The following is a 21,603-nucleotide window of genomic DNA, read 5'->3' on the forward strand; positions in this document are numbered from 1 at the left end:
GGACACGGCTGAGGCTACAGAACATCTCCCGGCGTCCCGGAGCGCTGCCTCCGCAGCAGCTGAGCAACGCGCTGGACACGGGACGCGGCCCGCCGCCCCGGGAGCGGCAGGGGGGCTGGGGCGGGGCCCGGCTCTCGGCCACGCCCCGGCTCTCGGCCGCGCCCCCCTGCCAGCCCGCCCACCCGCGCGCGCCCCGCCACCGCGCACGCGCAGCTCCCCCGCGCGCCCCCCCGGGCGCCTGCGCCCCGCCGCGCGCCGGCCTCATGCGCTTTGCCCGCCCCGCCGGCCGCAGCGCCGCGCGCGCCCGGAGCCCCCGCCCGCTCGCCACGCGCCCTCCGCGCGCCGCCCCGGCGGGCACAGGTGAGGGGCGGCGGGCGGCACCGCGCGCACCCCGCGGGGCGGGGCGGGACACGCGCACCCCACGCACACGCGCGGGGGCTCAGCGGGGCCGCGGCGGGGGCTGCTGGCGGGGGGGCGGCGCGCGGCCCGCGCTGAGAGGCGGGAACGGCGGGGGGTGGGGGGGTGGCGGGGCGGGCGCCACCTGGCCCTGTGCCCGCCTGCCCGGCGCAGAGCCGCGGCTGAGGCGGTGCCGCCGCCCGCAGCGAGGCAGATGAAGTACATCCTGGTCACGGGCGGCGTGATCTCGGGCATCGGCAAGGGGATCATCGCCAGCAGCATCGGCACCATTCTCAAGTCCTGCGGGCTGCGTGTCACCTCCATCAAGATCGACCCCTACATCAACATCGACGCCGGCACCTTCTCCCCGTACGAGCACGGTGAGTGCCCCGCGGGGCCGGGGTCGCGGTGTGGGCCGGGGCGGGGGGCCGGGCCCGCGGGCTGAGCCCCTCACGGCGCCGGGCCCGGCCGAGCTCCCCGGCCTCTTGCCGTTGCTGCCCGGCTGGGGGATCCGGTCCCCGGTGCAGCCGGCCTCCGCGTTACATAAGGCTTTTCGTGTTACTGGCTGCTCCGAAACTGGCCGTAGCAGTCAGGGAAGGTGTTTCCTCACGTTGAGTTCTTCCAGCTGTCACAGGCAAACCCAGCACCTTGCTGCTGTGGGCCGTTTCCCGTTGACGGGTGCGCTTGTGCCTTTTCCTGTGTGCACAGGGGAGGTGTTCGTGCTGGACGATGGAGGAGAAGTGGACCTGGACCTGGGTAACTACGAGCGCTTCCTCGATATCCGACTCACCAAAGACAACAATCTGACTACTGGGAAGATCTACCAGTATGTCATCAACAAGGAGAGGAAGGGAGACTATCTTGGTAAAACTGTCCAAGGTGATGTGAAGCTTCCTTTCTGATGCTTAGAAATGTATTCTGTATTTCTCTTCTGGTTGGGGACTTTTGCATTTCATCTTAACTTGAGATCTTTGTCATACATGATTGTGATTTCACATGTATGTAATAATCATCTACAATTGTGATTAATTTTGTTTAGTTTTTTCAAAAGGAGAGGCAGAAGGCGCACTGGTGCAGGTATATTGGTGTGTGCCGTGCTGAATCAGGTTACCTGTTCGCCCCTCCCTCAAAACTTCCCAGTCCTCAGCAGCGTACTGCCTATTGTTTGGACCGAGTGCTGGACTTGGGTCCAACTGTCTAACGTAGCTGATATTAAATGTGAACCAACTTCAGACTAATACACCTGTGGATTACTTGTTAGCTGGTTAAAATGGTTATTGACAACTGTCACATCAGTAGAAAACCCAAAGGATCTTTGAGGACCAGATCAGTCCCTTCCCTTTTTAAGCATTCTCCACAGCTGGTTTGGATAAGGACATTTACAGCCAATTTAAAGCAGAGTAACTCTCTCTGCTTAGAGCTAAGAACTGTTTGTACTTGAATCTTCCAGCTTAAAGGAAACATTGCTTACATGTGTTTAAATTGAGGCAGGATTACATTTCCTGCCGAGGCACTTCTCTTGCAAAATCACAGCCAAGAATAATCACTTCAAAAATGCATACTTCTTTAAAGACGCAAATACCTGCTCAAGTCATGTGGGAAGTGCTGGCTAGTTACTTTCAGTAATTTGCTCTGTAATGAGTTAAAGGGAGAAATGTGTGTGGGTTGTGGCTTTAACCCTCGCCTGGGTTTCTTTTTCAGTTGTTCCCCACATCACAGATGCTATACAGGAATGGGTAATGAGGCAGGCACGAATTCCTGTAGATGAAGATGGCATTGAACCCCAAGTTTGTGTGATTGAGGTTTGTAGCTCTTAAAAAACAAAAAAATAGTTTTGCTTCTTGTATGGAGTAAACTGAACTATGTGCATATTTTGCATAATACATTTTTTCCCCAGTAATGTTCAACTTTGCATGAATTCAAATTTGTTGAATTCTTAAAAATCTCCCTCGTTGGCTTCACTGACGTGGTCTAATCTTCTGAATGTTCTGTGTCTGAATCTGCACGCAGAAGGACTTAAATCTTGGACAGTTGTATTTTTGAGGTGCTTTGCTCTCTAGTGTAACGTGAATTAGTCTACAGAATGAATTTTAGCTCTTGTAACTTTCATGTGCCAGAGTCTGAGTTAACTGTGCGGTGCCCTCTTCCTTGGTGGATAGAGGGAGGGCAGGTAAATCGCCCTCTGAAAACAGTCATCTTTCCTCCTTAGCAGTGAAGGGAGCCTTGGAGCGACTAGTTCAAGCGTAGACCTAGAAAAGGGAATGGCACAGGTCAGTGGTGACAAGCCCTGTGCAGTTTCCCGTGTGTTGTATGGGATGTCCTGGTGCCAGAGGAGACAGAGGAGGGCGAAGGCTCTGAGTCTGCTGAGCTGGCTGGCGGAATATGCTAATACAGGGGAGACGGAGCTTGTCAGAGTGCCCGGGTCATGGTGACATAGGACTCTCTGCAGCTTGAGTGCCAATTTCTGTTCTGGGATTCACAAGCCTAGATCCTGAAGTACCTAGGAGGCACTATCTGTCAACGCATGGGAGGCTGGCAGTGCTCCAAAGAACGCCTTGTCTCTGTTCCTGCATGTGTCCAAAACCACTCTCTATAATACAGTTATTAAAACTTAACAGAAGTTTTGCTTCTCAGTGCCACCTAATGTTCCTAAATGATAATTTAAACACCTTAATCTTTTCCCCAAAGAGAGAATAAAAGTAAACCTAATCTCTGTGGAGAGATGCTGCCCATATGAGAAGCTGGTTTTATTGTGACTTTGATTTTTGGGGAAATCATGAAGGTAAAATAATAGTTGGGGTAGATTGGGGGCTGTGGGAGCAGTACAAATGACTGGCAAATCCTGGTACTTTTCATATTGGTATTGGTGCTGCTTTAGGGAATCAGAGGGAGGTGCTGGGGAGATGTTTTAGTGTCCTTTTAAGTATGTTTTAGTATGCTTTAGTGTACGAATCCAGTAGGTGATGTTTTGGTACTAACTTTAATTCTAAATGCCTTCGTCTTTTTTAGCTTGGTGGGACGGTAGGCGATATTGAAAGCATGCCTTTCATTGAAGCTTTCCGCCAGTTCCAGTTCAAAGCCAAAAGAGAGAATTTCTGTAACATTCATGTCAGTCTAGTTCCCCAGGTAAGGACCCAAATTGTTTTGCTGGTCAGAGGCTTCCTCAGTCCAGAATTTGCTTTCTGAATATGTTTCTGAAATGCTGTGTCTATAGACACAGCTATATTTGTATTTCTATATGTAGAAACTTCTGGAAGAAATGCAGAGAATATGTAGTTAAAAAGGTTTGCAAGGAGTGAACAGAAACTTTTCAAAGTGCATAAATGTGTAATAAATAGTTGGGAGTTGCAGCAAATGCAGTTTTGCATCTTTAACTGCTGTTTTTCCTCTATGGAATTGTCTCCTAGCTTTTACAGGTAAACTTGCTTTCTAGGGCTGAAAACTTTTATTTCCTCTTCGTTTGCATATCCTTTCATTTCTGCAAAGCTAATATAAAATTCAGTGGTATAGCCAGCCTTCACAACCCTTTGGACTTTTTTAAATAAGATCATATTCCAAGCTCTTCCTCGAGTTCTTTAATATTTCTGTTGCTGTGTGCTTCCCCCTGATGCCCCCCGCCACTCCCCAGATTTTCATTAGCTGTAGTTCATGAAATAGGTTGGGTTACCTTTGTAATTTCAAAACATAATGCTGTGTTGAAACATGATCTGTTTTTTTAATCCCTAGACAATATTATTAATGTGTGTTTTGATCTTTTAACCGTCATTTCATAGACTCACACATCTCACTGCTATGTAAGCCTTTTCAGTTTGAGTAGCTGTTGCCCTTGGTTCAGAGATCCAACTAAGAAAAAGTATTATGAAGCAGTGCACGATAAGAATCAGTTAATTAGGAATTACAAAGAAAAACAAAACACGCGTATGTGCCAAGTAGATGGGTTGAACTCCAGTTAATATCAAAAGCATATGAAGGTGTTTTATGCCATATAATGCCTCTTATATCCTCATCTGTATTATCTGCTCTGGTTTTGGAGACGATTTACAGTCTTAACCAGACAAAAATATCTCTACTGCAGGAGTCACTGCTGAAAAAATTCTTCCGTGGTTATGTTAACAGTACTGGAAAGCATGGGTGTTCCTTGTCTCGGAACTGGATTTGGCAGAGCAACTTGATAGTCACTGGAGTGGAGTGCAGATCAGTCTTTGCTCTCTGTCTTTCTCCTGTCCAGGCCAGGTGATTTACGGATTAAAAAATGAGAAATGTAAAATACTGGGTGTTTGGAGAAAGCAGTGGATAAAAACCTTAAGGTCTCTGCTCTCCCCTTCCCTCACTAATGCATAGAATCGTAGAACTGTTTATGTTGGAAAAGACCTTTAAGGTCATTGAGTCCAACCGCTAACCCAGCACTGCCGAGCCCACCACTGACCCATGTCCCTAAGCACCGCGTCTACACGGCTTTTAAATACCTCCAGGGATGGTGACCCCACCACTTCCCTGGGCAGCCTGCTCCGGTGCTTGACCACCCTTTTGGTGAATACCTACTGACCGTAGAGACATGAACTGTGGTTTCTGCTGGTTGCTTTCAGTCTTTGAGATGTAAATGATAGTGTACTGGGATATTTAAAGTTCATGTGAATGGTCTGAGAGCTGGATCAAAGTTATAAGATTAACAGGATGGAAAGTCCTTATTAGCTTGATGAATCATTGCTACTTATCATCATAATTTGATAGACTAACTTCTGCTCTTCTCTGACCAGCCAAGCTCTACAGGAGAACAGAAGACTAAACCCACCCAAAACAGTGTTCGTGAACTCAGAGGTCTTGGTCTCTCACCAGATCTGGTAAGGTTTGCTGCATGGTTTTGAATTTAAAAATGCAGTACTGGGATGTTGCAAGACCATGCTAGTCTGAGCAATGCTTAGGTTGAGAGCTGTTGCGCATTGGTTATAAACAAGTAGAAGTAACTGAGTTGGTTTTTTTTCCCAAGCCACGGAGACTGCAGAAAGACAGGTTTTTTACAGGTTTGTTACAGGAATGTCTGAGTACTTCTGTTTTGTTTCACAGCCTTGATGTTGCTGTTCTGTCAGATTGTTTGCAGGTGCTCCACTCCATTGGATACCTCAGTAAAAGAAAAGATTTCCATGTTCTGTCATGTTGAACCAGAACAGGTAAAGATTGCTGTCTGCACTTCTTGCAGTAAATATTCTAGCTGTTTGTCACATGCTGAGTGGAGTTCTATCTGTACGTAGCATTTTTGTGTTGTAGCTGTGGTTTTTGTTAGCTGCATAATTCATTTGCTGCTTTGTCTTACTTGCATTCTTTACATGTGTAACTGTTGCAAAAATAGTCCTTTTCGTGCCAGTACCTGGGTTTTCTTATAAGGTAGTTAGCATAGGCTCAGAGAATTCTATGGAATCCAAGGTATTTTCTGAATAGCTGTTCTTGACCTTAGTTATCCTTCCACATTCCTTCTGTGAATACAGAAGAATGAGATTTTTCAATATTTAGAAGCCAAAGAGTAGTTGCCCAAAATTAGGTTTAAATCGTGCATGAATATATTTCGTACACTACTCTTTTACAATACTGTTCTTCTTCCCAAGATTTCATGAGGAGAGATTGCACAGAAAAGTTGAAATGGTATTTGAGAGAAGCATTGCTTCACTGCAATGTTATGCAATACGTAAAAATTCCATGCTAGCATCATTCTTTTTGTACTGAGGCTACTCTGCATAGCATAGTTTGAGATAGACCTTGGAAAATTATCAAACAGTCTGTAGGCTTAATACTAGCACTTTCCAGTCCAGCTGGAGCTTGAAAAATTTTGCCTTTTTGTGAAGGACTGAGTATCACTTTGGAATTCCAGGCTTTGTCAAGTAATTTTTATTAATTTTCTATACAGTGAGATCAAACTGAGTCTTGCAGTTTCAAGTATTAAATTCAGAATTAGCTGGCAATAATACCAATCTGTTAGCAGTACAATATCTACCTCTTGTTGGCCAGGAATTGAAAATTGGCTCTTGTCAGTCACTTTCCAGGAAGTTTAATGCAGTTTTACGTGATTGTTTCTCTGACTGAAGTTACACTTACTGAGAAGTAAACTTTATTGACTGTAAAGGAGGAAAATTTGCGGCCTAGGGGGTTTTACTGCTGCAAAGTTGAACTCTGCTTTCATTTGAGTCAAGAGAAATATGAATTTAAAAATAGTTGTGCTGGTGTATTTTTAATCCTTAAAGTATGAGTCTCATTCTTGATGGACAGTTGACAGTTGTCCAGAGCGTCTTTCCTTTTCTGAAGAAGCCCATTTCAGTGAACTAGAGCAGTTGACATAGATACTCCTCATTGGTCTAAGAATTCTTTGCTCACAGTTGTTTAATCCTAAATTTGATGAAGGACACTCTGTAAAATTTATTGCTGTATTGAGATCACAGATTTCCCTGGGCCTTAATCAAACTGGGACCCCTGTTAAGAACAACAGTGGTGGGAAACGGGGAAGCTGGGCTTGTGGGCAGGTTAAGTGTAGTTTCAATTAGGATGACCAAGAAGGCTGTGTCACGGGCAAAGTCTCGCTGAAGTGTTCTTTGAGTTTTACTGTGCAGTCACATAACCTGCGTAGCAGCTGACTTCCTTACGGGTAGGTTATCATGTTATAGCCCTTTCCAAGGAGCTCCAGTGAGCAGTAATACCTGGGAAGTGTTGAAGGATGACCTTTTCAGGTGTATGGAAACTAGTATTAAACTATTTGTATGTTTTTAGGTTATTCAACAGATGTTATTTCCTGGAAGTTTAGGTGGTCATGTGGTTGTCTGGTGGAGACAGAGGCACTCTGAATATCTGTCCAAAAATAATTTCATAGGAATTTTTAATGACATTCATATTTTATGAACAGGTCATCTGTGTTCATGATGTCTCTTCTATCTACCGGGTTCCTCTGTTGTTAGAGGAGCAGGGAGTTGTTGACTACTTCAGACACAGGCTTGACCTTCCCATTGAGAGGCAGCCGAGGAGGATGCTCATGAAGTGGAAGGAAATGGCTGACAGGTGAGTTGCACCGCTGGGCATAGTTTGATTTAAGGCTGTAGATTAGATTTCCCTTGTTGGTTGCTGGTTATTAAGTGATGAGTGTTCTTCATGGTCCTCGAGTATTCTTACGTGCTCAATTTTTTTTCTCTCTCTTTTTTTTTTTTTTTTAACTGCAAAAACGCATTTTATTCCTAGATGTTTAACAGTTTGGAAAAAAATATTCTTCAACGTGAGAATCATAGGATCACAGAATGGTTTTCTGTTGGAAGGGACCTTTAAAGGTCATTTAGTCCAATCCCCAACCCCCCTGCAGTGAGCAGGGACATCTTCAACTAGATCGGGTTGCTCAGAGCCCCATCCAACCTGACCTTGAACGTTTCCAGGGATGGGGCATCTACCGCCTCTGTGGGCAACTTGTGCCACTGTCTCACCACCCTCATCATAAAATGTTTCTTCCTTATACCTAGTCTGAATCTACTCTATTTCAGTTTAAAACCATTACCCCTTGTCCTGTTGCTACAGCTCCTACTGAAAATTTGTCCCCATCTTTCTTATAAGCTCCCTTGAAGTATTGAAAGGCTGCAGTAAGGTGTCCCGGGAGCCTTCTCTTCTCCAGGCTTAACAACCCACCTCTCTCAGCCTGCCTTCATAAAATCCTGTAAGATAATGTTAATGAGTTCCTTATCTTGTGTTGGTAGTGTACTGTGTATGTCAAAGCCAGTTCGAAGTAGTTAAAAGGTAGACAGCTCTGCCCTCACTTCTTATACAAAAAAACCCTGTGACATTACAAAGTGTTGAAATCCTTTTTGTAGGTGTATGTAGGAGCCATCAGGAGTGTCTATAAAAATGTACCTTTTGAGTATGCTGTCAAGCGAGTGAAATGACTGTTTTGTAACTGATCTGTCTGAGGCTCCTAGGACACAGTGTTGCGTTTTCTTGTGGGGAGTAGACTGCGTGATTGTGGGGAAATAGTGAATTGAGTCTTTTCAGTCACCATTCAGGGCCTTTCTGAAGCCTTAAGTATATTTGCCGATATAAGAAGTTAATTTTCAAGATCTAGATGTTTCCCTTTATTCATATGCCCGACACAAGCCACTACCGTCAATAACATGTCCTTTTGATGGGGAAAGCCCTCAGTAACCAGCTTGGTTGAAGGTACTCAGCATTCTGAAATAAACTTTAAACAATCTCCTGGCTGTAGCCAAGAGCGCTGTGCAAATCACAAGCTGCCAGGTGCTGGGGATTGAAGGTGTTGGCACTTCAGCCTTAGAACTCTAGGAATCCTTTCTGTATTTCTGGCTGCTGAAGTGAACTCAGTCAGAAGCAGCGTGGGAAGATGCTGTACAGTATAAACATATGCAGAGTTGGGCTTTGATCCTCTCTCCTAATAGTTCACTGCAGACTTTGAACCTAATACAGCTTCCTGAAAAGACAGTTTGGATCTACTCAGAATGGCTTTTCAGCATAAGCACAGATGAGTTAATTTGTATGTGACTTTCTGCAACTGTTTTTCTCTGTCGTTGGCGTTTTTTTCTTTCTTTTAATGTTGCTTTGATGTTTTAAAGTCATAATTATTATAAAAGGTCATCTCTTCCAAAGTCGTCATCTCTCTAGTTGGACAGACTTTCAAGAGCCCAACTGTTTATGTTACTTGAACAGAATGTGATTCTTGCCCCCATTTTCTGTTAATGATGAAATAACACTTGTGTTTTGATTTTGTGTTAGGTATGACCGTCTCCTTGAAACATGTTCCATTGCGCTTGTTGGCAAATACACCAAGTTTTCAGATTCTTATGCATCTGTCATTAAAGCACTGGAGCATTCTGCACTGGCTATCAACCACAAACTTGAAATTAAGGTAGGGGTGGGCATGTGTGTGTTTAAAAGTAAAAATAAAATAAACCTCCCCCCCCCCGGGTTTCTCCTTCCACCTACTGTGCTGCTCGTCTTATTTAAGTTTTTTGCAAACCCATAGACGGTAAGGGAGAGTTGATTCTGCCAGTGAACTTTAAAATTGTCCTTGGATTACAGCATCAAAATCTGTTGTCAGGCATGAAACAGCTTAAAGCAAACCAGCCTTTTATCCTGTAAGATATACAAGGTGTCTGTATAATTGATGGGAACTCCTCAGCGCTCAGTGTTGCGTGCTGAACTGTGATAGAGTGGTAGATATATTTGAGGAGGGCCTGTTTGCTTTAATTCCTATGACAGTTGTTGAAAGTGATCCTTTTTTTAGGGTTGTTGCTGTTAACCTTCTGGTATTCATAGGTTTTATGATGCTTGTGCCTTAGGCTTTATTAAGGTTTTAATGCTGGTTTGGCTGCACAGGTGCTTCCAAGGGTCTTGGCTGTAGCTAGGTGCTCTGAAGAAGTGAAATACATACCTGTTGTCAGAAATTTTACTTTCATTTAAATATACTTTTAAAATCTTTGGTGATTTCGTGATTCCGGTGAGTCATGGAGATAGGTGCTTGCTTTATAACAGCACTGTTCTATGTTTGGGTTACCTTTCACCTTACAAAATCAGTAGAGGAGAAAAGAAAAACAAGTAAGACGAGTGAAGGGTAAATTCTGCACATGCATCTGTGGGTAGTTTCTGACACAGCTGCATTTGTATGATTCAGAAGGGAATGGATTCTGCAAGCCCTGTACATGGAGATCCTATATTGGGTTAAAGAACTGTTTGGCAGTATTCCAACCTTTAAGGAGGAAAAAAAAAAAGACAAAAATGTTGTTCAAAAGGGTTAGCCAGAACATTCAGCAGTTCAGAGATACTGCAATACGGAGATGAGAAACTGGAACATTTGCAGGTTTTTTCTATATGTGGCATTGGTCATAACATCCTTTAATTACAACAGTCTGTTTCACCATGTCCTGTCTGTTCTTCAGTCCCTCTTGAAGAGATTAAATTATTTATTTGATGAATAATGATTCAGTTTTTTCTTGCTGTGTGGTTGTTTCTGTCTGCATTTCTGTGTGTTCCCATCTTGCTGTGCTCCATTAAGACTTCACGTTTTATGAGTCTGTGTTTCATGGCCTTCATGTATGTCACAGAGGAGCGGCCAAGGGAGGAAGACAAAAACCCGTGGCTTCTGCTGGTGCATCAGTAGTAGGATGGTGGGGGAAAGCAGTTTTGTTGACTAGCTGTCAGGAAATCAGCCCAGAAAAAACATAAGCACGTATCCAGTGGGAAACAAATCCAGAGCTATCCAGGAGGAATGGTGATAACTTAATGAGAATCAAGGAGACCCTGTACACTCCTGTGGCAGTATCTCATCCTTTTTTGGATTTCTTCCCAGTATATTGACTCTGCTGACTTGGAGCCAGAGACTCTGCAGGAAGAACCTGTCCGATACCATGAAGCGTGGCAGAAGCTGTGTGGTGCTGAGTAAGACTCTTACACTCTGGCTGTTTCTTTGGAGCATGTCTGATAAACTTGCTGCTATTGACAGTTTTGGAATTAAGAGCCTCACCAGAGACTATTTTCTTAGGCACTCTACCAGCACGCTGACATTGCCCCAAATCCACCTCAGCGAACTTTAGGATAAGATGTAAAATGGAGGATTGTTAAATAAATGAGCGAGTTCGTGAAAGGCATCGGTGGGGGAAATGATGGTGCCCATAAGGATGTGCACAGACTTAGTGGGGAAACAGGGTGAGAGGAAATAAGGGGAAAGGGTAGGTGCTGGTAAAGGCTATTAAAGCCAGATGAAGAGGGCGTAAGAAAGTTCTTTAGGAAGACAGTGTGTGAAGGGAAGAAGCATTAGGATGCAGAGGAGTGCCAAGAGTTAGCCCAGAAAACAAGAATAAGTGGGGCTTGTTATCCCTCAGGGAAGCAGATGTTGGGTGGTACCAGGAGAACAAAGAACTTCCTGCAGAATTCGGTGGCCTTGTGCCTGCGGGGAGAGCACTGGACACTGCAGCCAGCGGCTTCCTCAGCAGGGCGGGCAGGGTGACATGTTCGTGAACACGTTTGGTGCAGAGCATGGGAGTCGTGTGACGTGAACCGCTCTAGTGTTGTAACCTGCATCGTATTTGAGATTTCTCGGGAAGGTAAAATGTGCATTTACAAAATGTTTCCCTGAAAATTCGGTGACATTTTATGTGACGGCTCATGTGAAGTCGTGTGGAAGATGTGCTGCAGGCAGGCCTTGTCACATCAGCTACTTTAAAGCCCTTTTCAGGAGTGAGGTCTTGCAAGTCCAAGATTTTATGGGAGAGAGGTGGGAATGGGGGGAATCACACTGGTGAGCCCCATGTGAATGGAATCTTCTCATCCTCATGTAGCGGAGTTCTGGTTCCTGGTGGATTTGGTGTTCGAGGGACAGAAGGCAAAATTCAAGCTATTTCCTGGGCAAGAAAACAGAAAAAACCCTTCTTAGGTGAGAAAATATGTTTCATCCATAAGAAGAAATAAAGAGGTTGAATAACAGCCTAACTGATCTGCGGCAAGAGGTTTACTGATTTTCATTGGTGTGTAGAATGTACGCTTTGGAAGAGGATTGGCTGAGGAAGGCAGCGATCTATGCTCAGCATAACGGGGTGATACAGCTGTCGTCTGTAGTTAGCTCTGAAGTGGTCAGAGCGGGGCGGGATGTGATTACAGGGAGTCTCTGTAATGAGGGGGTGGGAGTCTGAGAGGAGGTTTCGGAGGAGGCTGTTGGTGGTCTTGGCATGAAGGAATATATGGCTGCATTTAAACAAAATTAACATGGTGAGAGACTGGAAATGTGTGAGCAGAGTGCGTGGGGAAGGGAGGTGTGGAGCAAAAGTTGTCGGAGCTACTTGGTGCAGAGTGAACAGACCCCTAAATCTGAGTCAAAGGTCTGTCTCATCCAGGTTTTCCTCTAACTCAGGACTGCTCTGTGAAAGTGTGCGTGCTTCGTGATACGGGTCAGTGGTCCTTGTCCTGACTTGGTTCTGTCTTTCCTTCTGCAGGAGTTTGTTTGGGAATGCAGTTAGCAGTTGTGGAGTTTGCGCGCAGTGTTCTTGGTTGGCAAGGTAATTGCACAAAACCATTCCTGTTTTTTGGTAATTTTTTTGATTGCTTGAGTAATACGTGTAATTTTAAATTTTTCATTGGTGGGTAGATTTTTTTTTTCCTAAGCCTGTGAAATTCCCCATTTGGTTTGCTATTTCAAAGGAAAAGGAAAAAATTCCTTATCCTATTTAAATAAATATCAGTGGAGTAAGGCATACTTACAGTGACAAAACTTTCCATTATTTAGAGTGAGGTTCATCTCCTGAATAAAATGCCTCAACGGAGTTGTGCCTGTGTGCTGGACATCCTAAATTCCCATTATAATAGCCAGTGGGAATGAAGACCAAAAAGCAATTCAGCCGACCAGGCAGTTGCACCTAGTTCAGTGAGCTGAATTGCTTTGAGCTCCACTGTTTGAATTGACTAGGTCCCTGTTGTCAAAACTCCCTTTACAGAGTGCTAAATTTAATTGCTCAGCCTGATTCTGAGTTTCACTAGTAGTGAACGTAGGGGGAGGTGTGCTTCTTGGAGTACTTCTGCTCCCTTTCCCCTCCCTGGCTTTATTTAAGATATTCTAAGCTGTTGAACGTGTGATTTTCCTGAACGACCCTCGCTTTCATCACTGATTGCACTAGACTGGTTGCCCCCAGATTGCAACATCCAGGCAGTCTCGGGAATTCATCCTATCGTCAGCACTGACACAGGAACAGATAAGAGTCCTGTTTCTGCTGCCTGGGGCTGAGCTGGCAGCTCTGTGCAGCTGGGTGGCTCCGCACAGTTCAGGCTGCCGCTTGCCAGAAGCACAGGGATGAGATGCAGCTGGAAATGCATGTCATGGTGTGAGGGACCGTCATGTTTCTCATTAATGAATATTACATTGCAGATGCTAACTCGACAGAATTTGACCCCAAGACTGGTCATCCGGTGGTGAGTTCACGGTGACTTGCTTGTAATGTCCTTACTGTGCTGTGCTAGACTTCTCTGCACATACCTGTTGGTACAGTTAAGAGCTTGGATTACTGTGTCTTGTTTTAAGCCTGTCTGCCATCATTTACTAACCTGAAAAGAAAATGCCTTTGCCTCGTTAACTGCATGGCAGTTGCTGCTTCATAGAAGACTGCAGTGCTTATTATACGTGAAACTCGTAATACTTCTATTTTTAGTTACACTTTTTCATAAAGCAAGGTGTTTTCTAAGAGATAAAAGCTTCTTAAGGGGCAGCTTGAAAGCTAACTGATTTCACAGAGTAAAGCTTTAATGATACCCAGATTCCACTGCATAACTGTTTAATTATGAACTCAGAAATTAACATAGACAGACATGAAATCCTTGGAACATTTGTGGACAGATTTCTGAACCTGCATTTCTGAGACTGTGTGCCTCCTCCAGGGTCCACCATAACGACTGGCTTCTGCTGCAATTTAAAATGCTACTCAAAAGGAAGAAGTTCTCAAAAAAACGGCTTGTGAAGTTATTTATCAAAGTATAAGTGATTCTGATTTGGGGATATTTTTTTTTCTGTAACTTTGCTTGTTTGTTTGTTTTAACATTTAGTTCAGTAAATAGCACAGTATTAGTGTGTGTGATCTGCGTAGGCTTTGACTGAGACCATTTCCTATGCTAAAGCTTCCTGAACACCCACAAACGTGCTTTGCTTGTTTTCTGTATAGATGTTGAGGTTTTTTCCCCCTTTAAGGTTTCAGAGTCTGCCTGGGACTGTTACTGCTCCTTCATTCTCACCTCCCTGAATGCTCTTCACAGGTCATAGACATGCCGGAACATAATCCTGGGCAAATGGGTGGGACCATGAGGCTTGGCAAGAGAAGGACACTCTTCCAAACCAAGAATTCAATCATGAGTAAGGCATTTCTTACCTCTTTTGGAAGTGTTTCCTGGGGATGACATGCATGTATGGTGGGTGTGGGGAAATCAGACCTGGGGATGTTAAAAGTATCATTGCACTGTAGGTGTTTGCAGATTTTTTTTCTGATAGCGGTATGGAGATCAATGAAATTGGTCCCCTCTAGAAGTGGCAGATTCTGATGGATGGATGCTATTCATATGAACTTGTTAAAAATTGGCATTGTGGAAACTGTTTGGCATTTGCTCTAAGAAAAGTCTTCCTTTTGGTGTAGGGAAGCTGTATGGAGATCATGATTTCTTGGAAGAGAGACATAGACACAGATTTGAGGTAAAAATGCTACTGTAGGTATTGAGCTTTTTTGTGTAATCCAAACATAGGGGATCATGGGTTTTCTTGCTTCTGGTCTTCTAGGTCAATCCAGAATTGAAAAAGTGTTTTGAAGAGCAAGGTTTGAAGTTTGTAGGCCAGGATGAGGAGGGAGAGCGAATGGAAGTGGTTGAGCTGGAAGGTGAGTACTTGTGCAGTAAGTTTGTGGGTGCAGGTATTTACAAGGGAGAGTGTTCATAGGGTAATTGAGCAGGTTTTTGTGTGGGACCAGCCCAGACTCTCTCAGAATGATTCCATCCATAAAGTTATGCTAAAAAAAAAAAAAATCCCATGTGCCTGTCCGTTTGGGGGCAAAAGGCAGGATAGAAATGACAGTTCTTCCCCATCATCAGGCCTTCACCGTGATCAGTGCTTTGGACTGCAGTTCAGCCACAGGCTTAAGAGACTTGGCATTAATATTTTCTGTTTCTTTCTTTTAGAGCATCCTTTCTTCGTTGGTGTTCAGTATCACCCTGAATTCCTCTCTAGACCAATTAAGCCATCTCCCCCATACTTCGGCCTCCTCTTGGCATCTGCAGGAAGACTTACACATTATCTGCAAAAGGGCTGCAGGCTCTCACCCAGGTAGGTTGAAGGAAGACACCACTCAGACCTTTCACAGGGCAGTGCTTCTTCCTACAGGATAAACCAGAGAATCCTCTTGGCATAGTTACTGCAGGGTAACTAGGGGGTATTTACAGCATCTCTTTTTTCCACTTTTTCTGTGAAACCTCTTCTCTTCTCTTGCATTTTAAGATTGACAGTAGTGCCGTAGAGCTGTCCTGCAGCGAGGTCCCGACTTCAGTGAGAGTAACTGCAGTCTCATGTTAGTCAGAGATGTTTGGGGAAACTGCAGCTGGACCTGCTCTTTTGGGTGTTTGGAGGCCTCCTGGGGTTTTCCCCCCATTCCCTCTATGAGTCCTGGGTCCAGGCTGGTCCTTAAGAAACTTGTTCCTGTTGCTGGTTTAAAGAATGGGCCCTGGTGGTTGCAGCTTTGGGGTTTTTTTCTTTCTTTTTTCTTTTTCTGCTGACTTAAGCTTTCTTTTGTCTCCGCTTGCAAAGCAGCTAATGTTTTGGGTAGACCTAATGGTGCATTTACTTCTGCTGCTGCTCCCCCATGCCCCGCAGTTCTGCTCAGCAGTCATGGCAATATGCAACACCTAAACATCACTTTGGTAGTGACCCGTTTTCTTCCTTATAGAGGAGAACAGAGGATTTGTAGTGTAGCTGGAATGCTGCTACAGTGCACTAAGCAGCAAAGTCCAAACTAAATGCAAAAGAGAAATAACACTGAATGTATTAAGCTAAAGAATGCAAAAAGGAAAGTATTGGCCTTTTCTGGGTCGAGCTGCAATACAGCTGCACCACAGGAATTCCTGTGTCGATGCCTGGAGAACGGCTGTCAGTTGTGCTCTGACTGACCTGCTCTGAAGAGAGTTTTTGTGTCAAGATGCCTCATTTCAACACCTGTAAATGCTGAGGGGTATTTTAATTTCCTGCTTTTGGACATCTGAGTTTGAAATGGCTTCTCAGAGCGGGGGAGGTGACGGCAGCATCCTAAGTTAGTATATCTGCTCTTGGAGTCTTTTTGTGATGGTGGTCACGAATTGTTCCATGGTTATCATGTAATCTAAAAAAGTATTGGTGGGTGTTACAGCCCATCCTGTACTCCCCTTCATTCCTGTGTCATCACGTTTTCAGGGGAGGCTCATTGCACTCTTGTGAGGTTTGCACGTGACACCAAACTAGGGGGAAGGGACTGTACACTTGAGGATGGGACTGCTGTTTGCGGGGACCTGGGCTGGAGGAGTGGGCCAGCAGGAACCTGACGGGGCTTAACAAGGACAAATGCAGAGTCCTGCATCTAGGAACCCCTTGGAGGAACACAGGCTGGGGACTGAGCAGCTGGGGAGCAGCTCTGCTGGTGAGGTCCTGGTGAACACCAACCAGCATCCTGGGCTGTATGAGTAAGAGCACAGCCAGCAGGATGGAGAGAAGTTATTATGTCTCTTTACTTGGCATTTGTTAGACCACATCTGGAATATCCTATGTAGTTTGGGGTCGCCCAGTACAAGTGGAACACGGATAAATTGGTCAGAGTTCAGTGGAGGGCTGCTAAGGTCAGGCGTTTGGAGTATGTGCCCGGTGAGTAAGAAGCCAAAGGAACTGGGCTTGCTCAGCCCGGAGAAGGGAAGCCTTTATGGGGGACCTGAGAGCAGCCTGCCAACACCTACAAAAATGTTATCAAGAAGATGAAAACGGGACCTTTACAGAAGTGCATGGTAGGAGGATGAGACACAACGGACGGACATGAATTGAAATAAGAAGGTTCTGACAGGATATAAGGAAAATCTTACTCACCATTAGAACAGCCACATGTTATTGGTGCAAGTTGCCCAGAAAGGCTGCACAGTCTCTCTGTCCTTGCAGAATTTCACAACGTGACTGGATAAAGCCCTGAGCAGCCGTGTCTGATGTGAGAGTTGTCCCTGTGGTGTAACTGTCCTGTGGTCCTGCCGATTGCAATTATTTTGTGATTCTGAAAAAGCTGTTTAATGGATTAAAGGCAATCAGCTTTTACCAGGAAGCTGAAATAGAATGGCTTATGGGTGGTTAACCAGTCTCCTATTTCCTATTTAATGAATTTAATTTAGAATAACTTTGCCTTACAAAATGCTTATTATATGTATAATCATTTTAATTTACAAACCTTAAAAGTGATGATGACTCAGCCCAATTTCCAAAGGGACAGCTAGCTACACTAGGAATTTTGTGTGCTCTGCTTTTCAGCCTCGGCTAGCAGTACTTGCTACCACACCCCGCTAATTGCTGATAAATCTAGGTCTATAAAGCACTTGTGCACCATAAAATAAAATCTTTCTGAATTCTGCAGGGACACCTACAGCGATAGAAGTGGCAGCAGCTCGCCTGACTTGGAGATAACAGAGCTGAAGTTCCCATCAGTAAATCATGACTGATTCCTGGTAACTTTTAATGACCTGAACCTCTTCATTATTGAAAAAATTCCTTGCCCAGTCTTTCCTCCTGGCATCTGAACATTTCACATCAGTTGGCAGAAAACTGGCACACGGTAAAAACTGGTGCTCACACACGTGCTTCAGCTGTGCCAAGGGATGCATAATACCTCATGTCTGTGTAACAGATGTCAGTGGGTATTTCCTTAGCAAATTGACACATAATAAAGTATAAAAATACATGTGGGAGTTTGAGATTAAACTCCAGTAAAGAAACAAAGCACAAATATAGCACACATTCCTGAAAATGGAGGCAAAGCTGAGCAAGGGGTTACTGGATTTAGAAAGTTGAATATTGGAGGAGCAATTTCTCGCCTTTGCCAAAGAACATTTTTGAAACAGCCATTCTCCCCCATCTCCTGATACAGCAGGTTTCTTTGTCAAACCTGTGAGCTCTGAAATGCAATAGCTGCTGCAGTTGTTGTGTGGATGTGAAAATTGCATGCATGTCATCCAGTTGTGGAGTGGGGGCACGAAAACCTGGCTTTTGGACTTCAGCAGAAAAAGGTAGACTTAATTTTTAAATCAGTTCTCTCTCTGTGCAGTATGTGATCCTGGACATAACACATTTTCCCACTGCTCTGGCTGGTTTTGTATGGTGGTTTTGGGGAAGTTAGTCAGCATTTGTGCACACACATGTCAAGTGAGAGCAGGGGTTTATTGCTGAATGTGAGGGGACCAGGGATGTCCAGCTTTCCTCTCCTCCCTCTCTCCTTGCTTCCAAAGCTAACTGCAGAGTGAAAGTGAGGGTTAGCCTGAGTCTAGCACAGAAGTAACTCTCCCATCCCTGGCCATGAGACTGGGCCTCTGCGGTGCTGAAGGTGGCTGGGATCGCTAGGTGTCGGGTACAGCAGCAAACTAAAAGCTGAAGAATCCTCTCTCTGTTTTTATCCTCCTAAAGCTATTCTGAACCTCTGACTTGCTGACAGTATGTGGTGTGCTCCATAGTGTGACAATCTGGGTGCTGTGTTGATACCCGATGGCTTGGAGGCTGTCCTCGCGTGAAGAAATTGTAGGGAAAGTGACACTGGCATGCGTGGCGTGTCTGGCTGACTGGCCTGTTGGTACACATCCAGCTCGAATCAATAGCTGCATCGTCGTGAAGATTTTCCTTTGGTCCCTGCTGTGGGCAGCGCTGGGAAGGGCAGGAAGTCATCTCTCAGCTGAACAGTGCTCACTTCCTACGGTTTATTTAAACGTCAACTTCTCGAAGGACCTTGCTTTCTCAGGGGTGTAATACACTGGTCTTAACGTTGCCATAGTGCCCCTGTAAAACTAATAAACACCTTTTATCCCGGGAAGAGGAGTGTAGTCAGGTCCCACGTGCTGTGTTTGCCTGGGGTGGTGCATGTAAGACCCAGTGTGCTGTGCAATTCCAGCCTGTTGCTCTTCACTGTCAGTAATTCCTGCTCTTTTTCTTTCTCTCTTTTTTCAGATGTGTCTTCGCTGAAGAGAAGAGCCTTCATTAGATTTTCCAGGCATTCTTACAGCAATAGCTTGAACGCTGTCAGCTTTGGGCTTTTTTAAGTTACAGTTTTATAATTTTCGTTATGAAATCCTGTCCCTTTATTTCCCCAACTCTTCTGTACTTAAGTTTATTTTCTGTGTAGACTCTTTATTTATTTCTGGAGGAGAGCTCATCACAGCACATGCACCTCTAGACTTCAGTTAGCACCATGTTGGAGATAAAAAGCAAATTTGGGTATGGGATTCGCTGTGTTGGGGAGAATCCAGTTGCACACTTCCTTCCTAGTGCATGGTAACACTGGCATGGGTTTGTATCTTGGACAATGACAGTTGAGTTGCTTTCTCCAGCCTTTCTGCTCCCTTAGCAGTCTTTATTACTTACTGGTGAACTTATTTTGGGGGCTTGCTCGGTTCTTGAGCTGTGCTGTGCTGCAGAGGATGGGTCTGTGCAGCTTTATGCAGGTGTTTTTTTTTTTTTTTGAGGGGGGTGTGATGGTGGTGGAATGTTTTGTTCTTTTTTGTTTGGGTTTTTTTTTCAGTAGTATTTAAAAATGTTTGGCATTGGTGGTCTTGGTACTTTCATTGCCGGCAATGAACTTTTAACCAGGAACATCTTCCTGGAATAGAGTTAATCTGGAACATGATCAGCTCTAACTGTGATATGTCACTCCGCAGGGATGCAATTATCTTGGAACATGTGGGGGAAAACCCCAAGCAAAACTGTCAGGAAAAGCCCATCGTTGCCTGAAATGAGGCGTAACTGCTAGCCCTTTCTGCACCAGTGTTTGCTGGTGCTGCTGCTTGGGCTGGGAAATTTCAACTCCTTGCATCAAGGGGGAGGTACAGAAAAGAAAGTGAACTACTTTCAGATGCTGCCTTTAACAGCTCCCGTGGTGATTTGCCTTGGACTAAACAGTTCATGGTGCTTTTTTTTCATTGATTGGAAGTGGAGCCTTCCGTTGCCTTTTTTTATACAGCAGAGCCGCGTGTCCCGCACTCAATGCAATACCGAAGTGCTGTTTCCTGAGGGAGGGGCTTCGTAATTCGCCTACAGTGTTCTGGTGTAGTTGGTAGATGTGTGCTGTCCTACGGTAAGCTCAGCGCTGGCAGTTCTGGGGTGGGAAACACACTTGCTTTGTGTTTTTATTATCCCCTGCCTCTTGCTGCAGTACAGGCAACACAGATTTTGGTCTTTGGTTGTTTAGAAGAAAGGAGGAAAGTGTCTCAGTTGTCTGGAGTGTTGTATGTTCAGAACTCTTCAGTTCATTAAAGTTTGGAGAAAGCTGTATGCCTCGAGCCTGGCTCGGTGCTAACTCCTGTGTTGTCTGATGCCAAATCTAAATGCTGTCCTGTCTCATCCTAAGTGATCTTTTCCACAGCCCCTCTTGCTTTATTGCTCAATTATTTTCAGTATCTGCTGTAAAGCTGCATTTAGCCCGGAAAGCTTTGCGCGTTCTCTGTGTGTGCCAATTACAACAGTTCTGCAAGAATGATCAACCGAGTCGAGATGCTGAACACCGGCCACGGAACGGCTGGCCCTCTAGCCGTGCGAGATCATTCCTCATCTGTAGCACAGCTTGGTTTTCTTTCTTCTGAATTGTTTTTGTTTTGGCCAAAACTGTGCATCTGACTTGGTCATTAAATGCATATTTGTAATAAAATGAGTAACTAGGCAGGAGCTTGCTCTCTTCCTTCCGTAGCTCAGAGGGAGGAAAAGGGCTGAACTGTAGTACTGTCCCGTTCGAAATTCATCCAGTGTAAGCTACGTTTGTTAGCAGTGTTCGCAGTGGGTTGTCCAAAGTCTGGCTGAAATAACGGGGCTTCCCCCAGCAGCGGGGAAACCTGGGGAAGCCGGTCTGAGCCTACAGCCTCTGGAGGGCAGAAACATGTCAGTTTTTACCCGAATTGGGTGGTGACCTGCTGTGGGACGTTCTGCCTCTGCCCCCGCGGCTGGGCGCGCTGCTCGCCCGGAGCCGTGCTGGGGGACGGGCCGGCTGGGCGCAGCGCTGGGGGCTGGTGCAGGGCCCCGTCGGCCCGGGCTGGGGGCACCGTGCGGCCGGCAAGAGCTGCAAGGGGCAGGTTTGGGCAGAGGCGGCTGGACGGAGGCCCTGGGGCGTACGGAGGCCCTGGGGCGTACAGAGCCCCGGGGCAGCAACGCCACGGCTGCAGGAGAGACGGGTGCTGCTCCCAGCGGGGCAGGACCAGCTGGGACCCCTTCTGGCCAGCAGCACCCACCGCCCTGCCCGCCCTGGGGCTGGGCTCCCCCCTGCCCCTCCAACCACCAGCCCCGAGGAGACCCCACAAGGTGCTCCAGGCGCATCCCAGGCTGGTGGCGCATGAAGGTGGGACTGACCCCGGCTTCCTCCCCAACTCGTGCTGCCGCTGGAGGCCCAGGGTCAGGGTGCCCCGGTGTGGGGCCTGGCGGGGCCCCGCGGTCTCTGCCCCCCCCTGTGCTGCCCGGCCCGTGCCACCAGC

General features: G+C 45.7%; 1 protein-coding gene across 1 annotated transcript; it reads left to right on the plus strand.

The window, feature by feature from the left end:
* The first annotated feature begins 212 nt into the window (after positions 1-212).
* Positions 213-20,801, plus strand: CTPS1 (CTP synthase 1). The gene is made up of 19 exons (XM_056332043.1): positions 213-360; positions 603-776; positions 1,105-1,275; positions 2,098-2,198; positions 3,406-3,522; positions 5,154-5,237; positions 5,484-5,564; positions 7,283-7,434; positions 9,142-9,274; positions 10,715-10,803; positions 11,703-11,797; positions 12,354-12,416; positions 13,280-13,323; positions 14,158-14,254; positions 14,532-14,587; positions 14,672-14,768; positions 15,067-15,211; positions 17,520-17,610; positions 19,097-20,801. The coding sequence occupies exons 1-18, from the start codon at positions 264-266 to the stop codon at positions 17,602-17,604; spliced, it is 1,881 nt and encodes a 626-aa protein (XP_056188018.1). The 5' UTR covers positions 213-263; the 3' UTR covers positions 17,605-17,610; positions 19,097-20,801.
* Positions 20,802-21,603: the final 802 nt, after the last annotated feature.

The sequence above is a fragment of the Falco biarmicus genome, chromosome 3 (assembly GCF_023638135.1).
Source record: "Falco biarmicus isolate bFalBia1 chromosome 3, bFalBia1.pri, whole genome shotgun sequence".
Lineage (NCBI taxonomy): Eukaryota > Metazoa > Chordata > Aves > Falconiformes > Falconidae > Falco > Falco biarmicus.

Coding starts and splice junctions, on each gene's coding strand:
- CTPS1 (XM_056332043.1), top strand. CDS start 264: ATGCGCTTTGCCCGCCCCGCCGGCCGCAGCGCCGCGCGCGCCCGGAGC. Junction 7,435..9,141: donor TGGAAGGAAATGGCTGACAG/GTGAGTTGCACC, acceptor ATTTTGTGTTAG/GTATGACCGTCTCCTTGAAA. Junction 9,275..10,714: donor ACCACAAACTTGAAATTAAG/GTAGGGGTGGGC, acceptor ATTTCTTCCCAG/TATATTGACTCTGCTGACTT.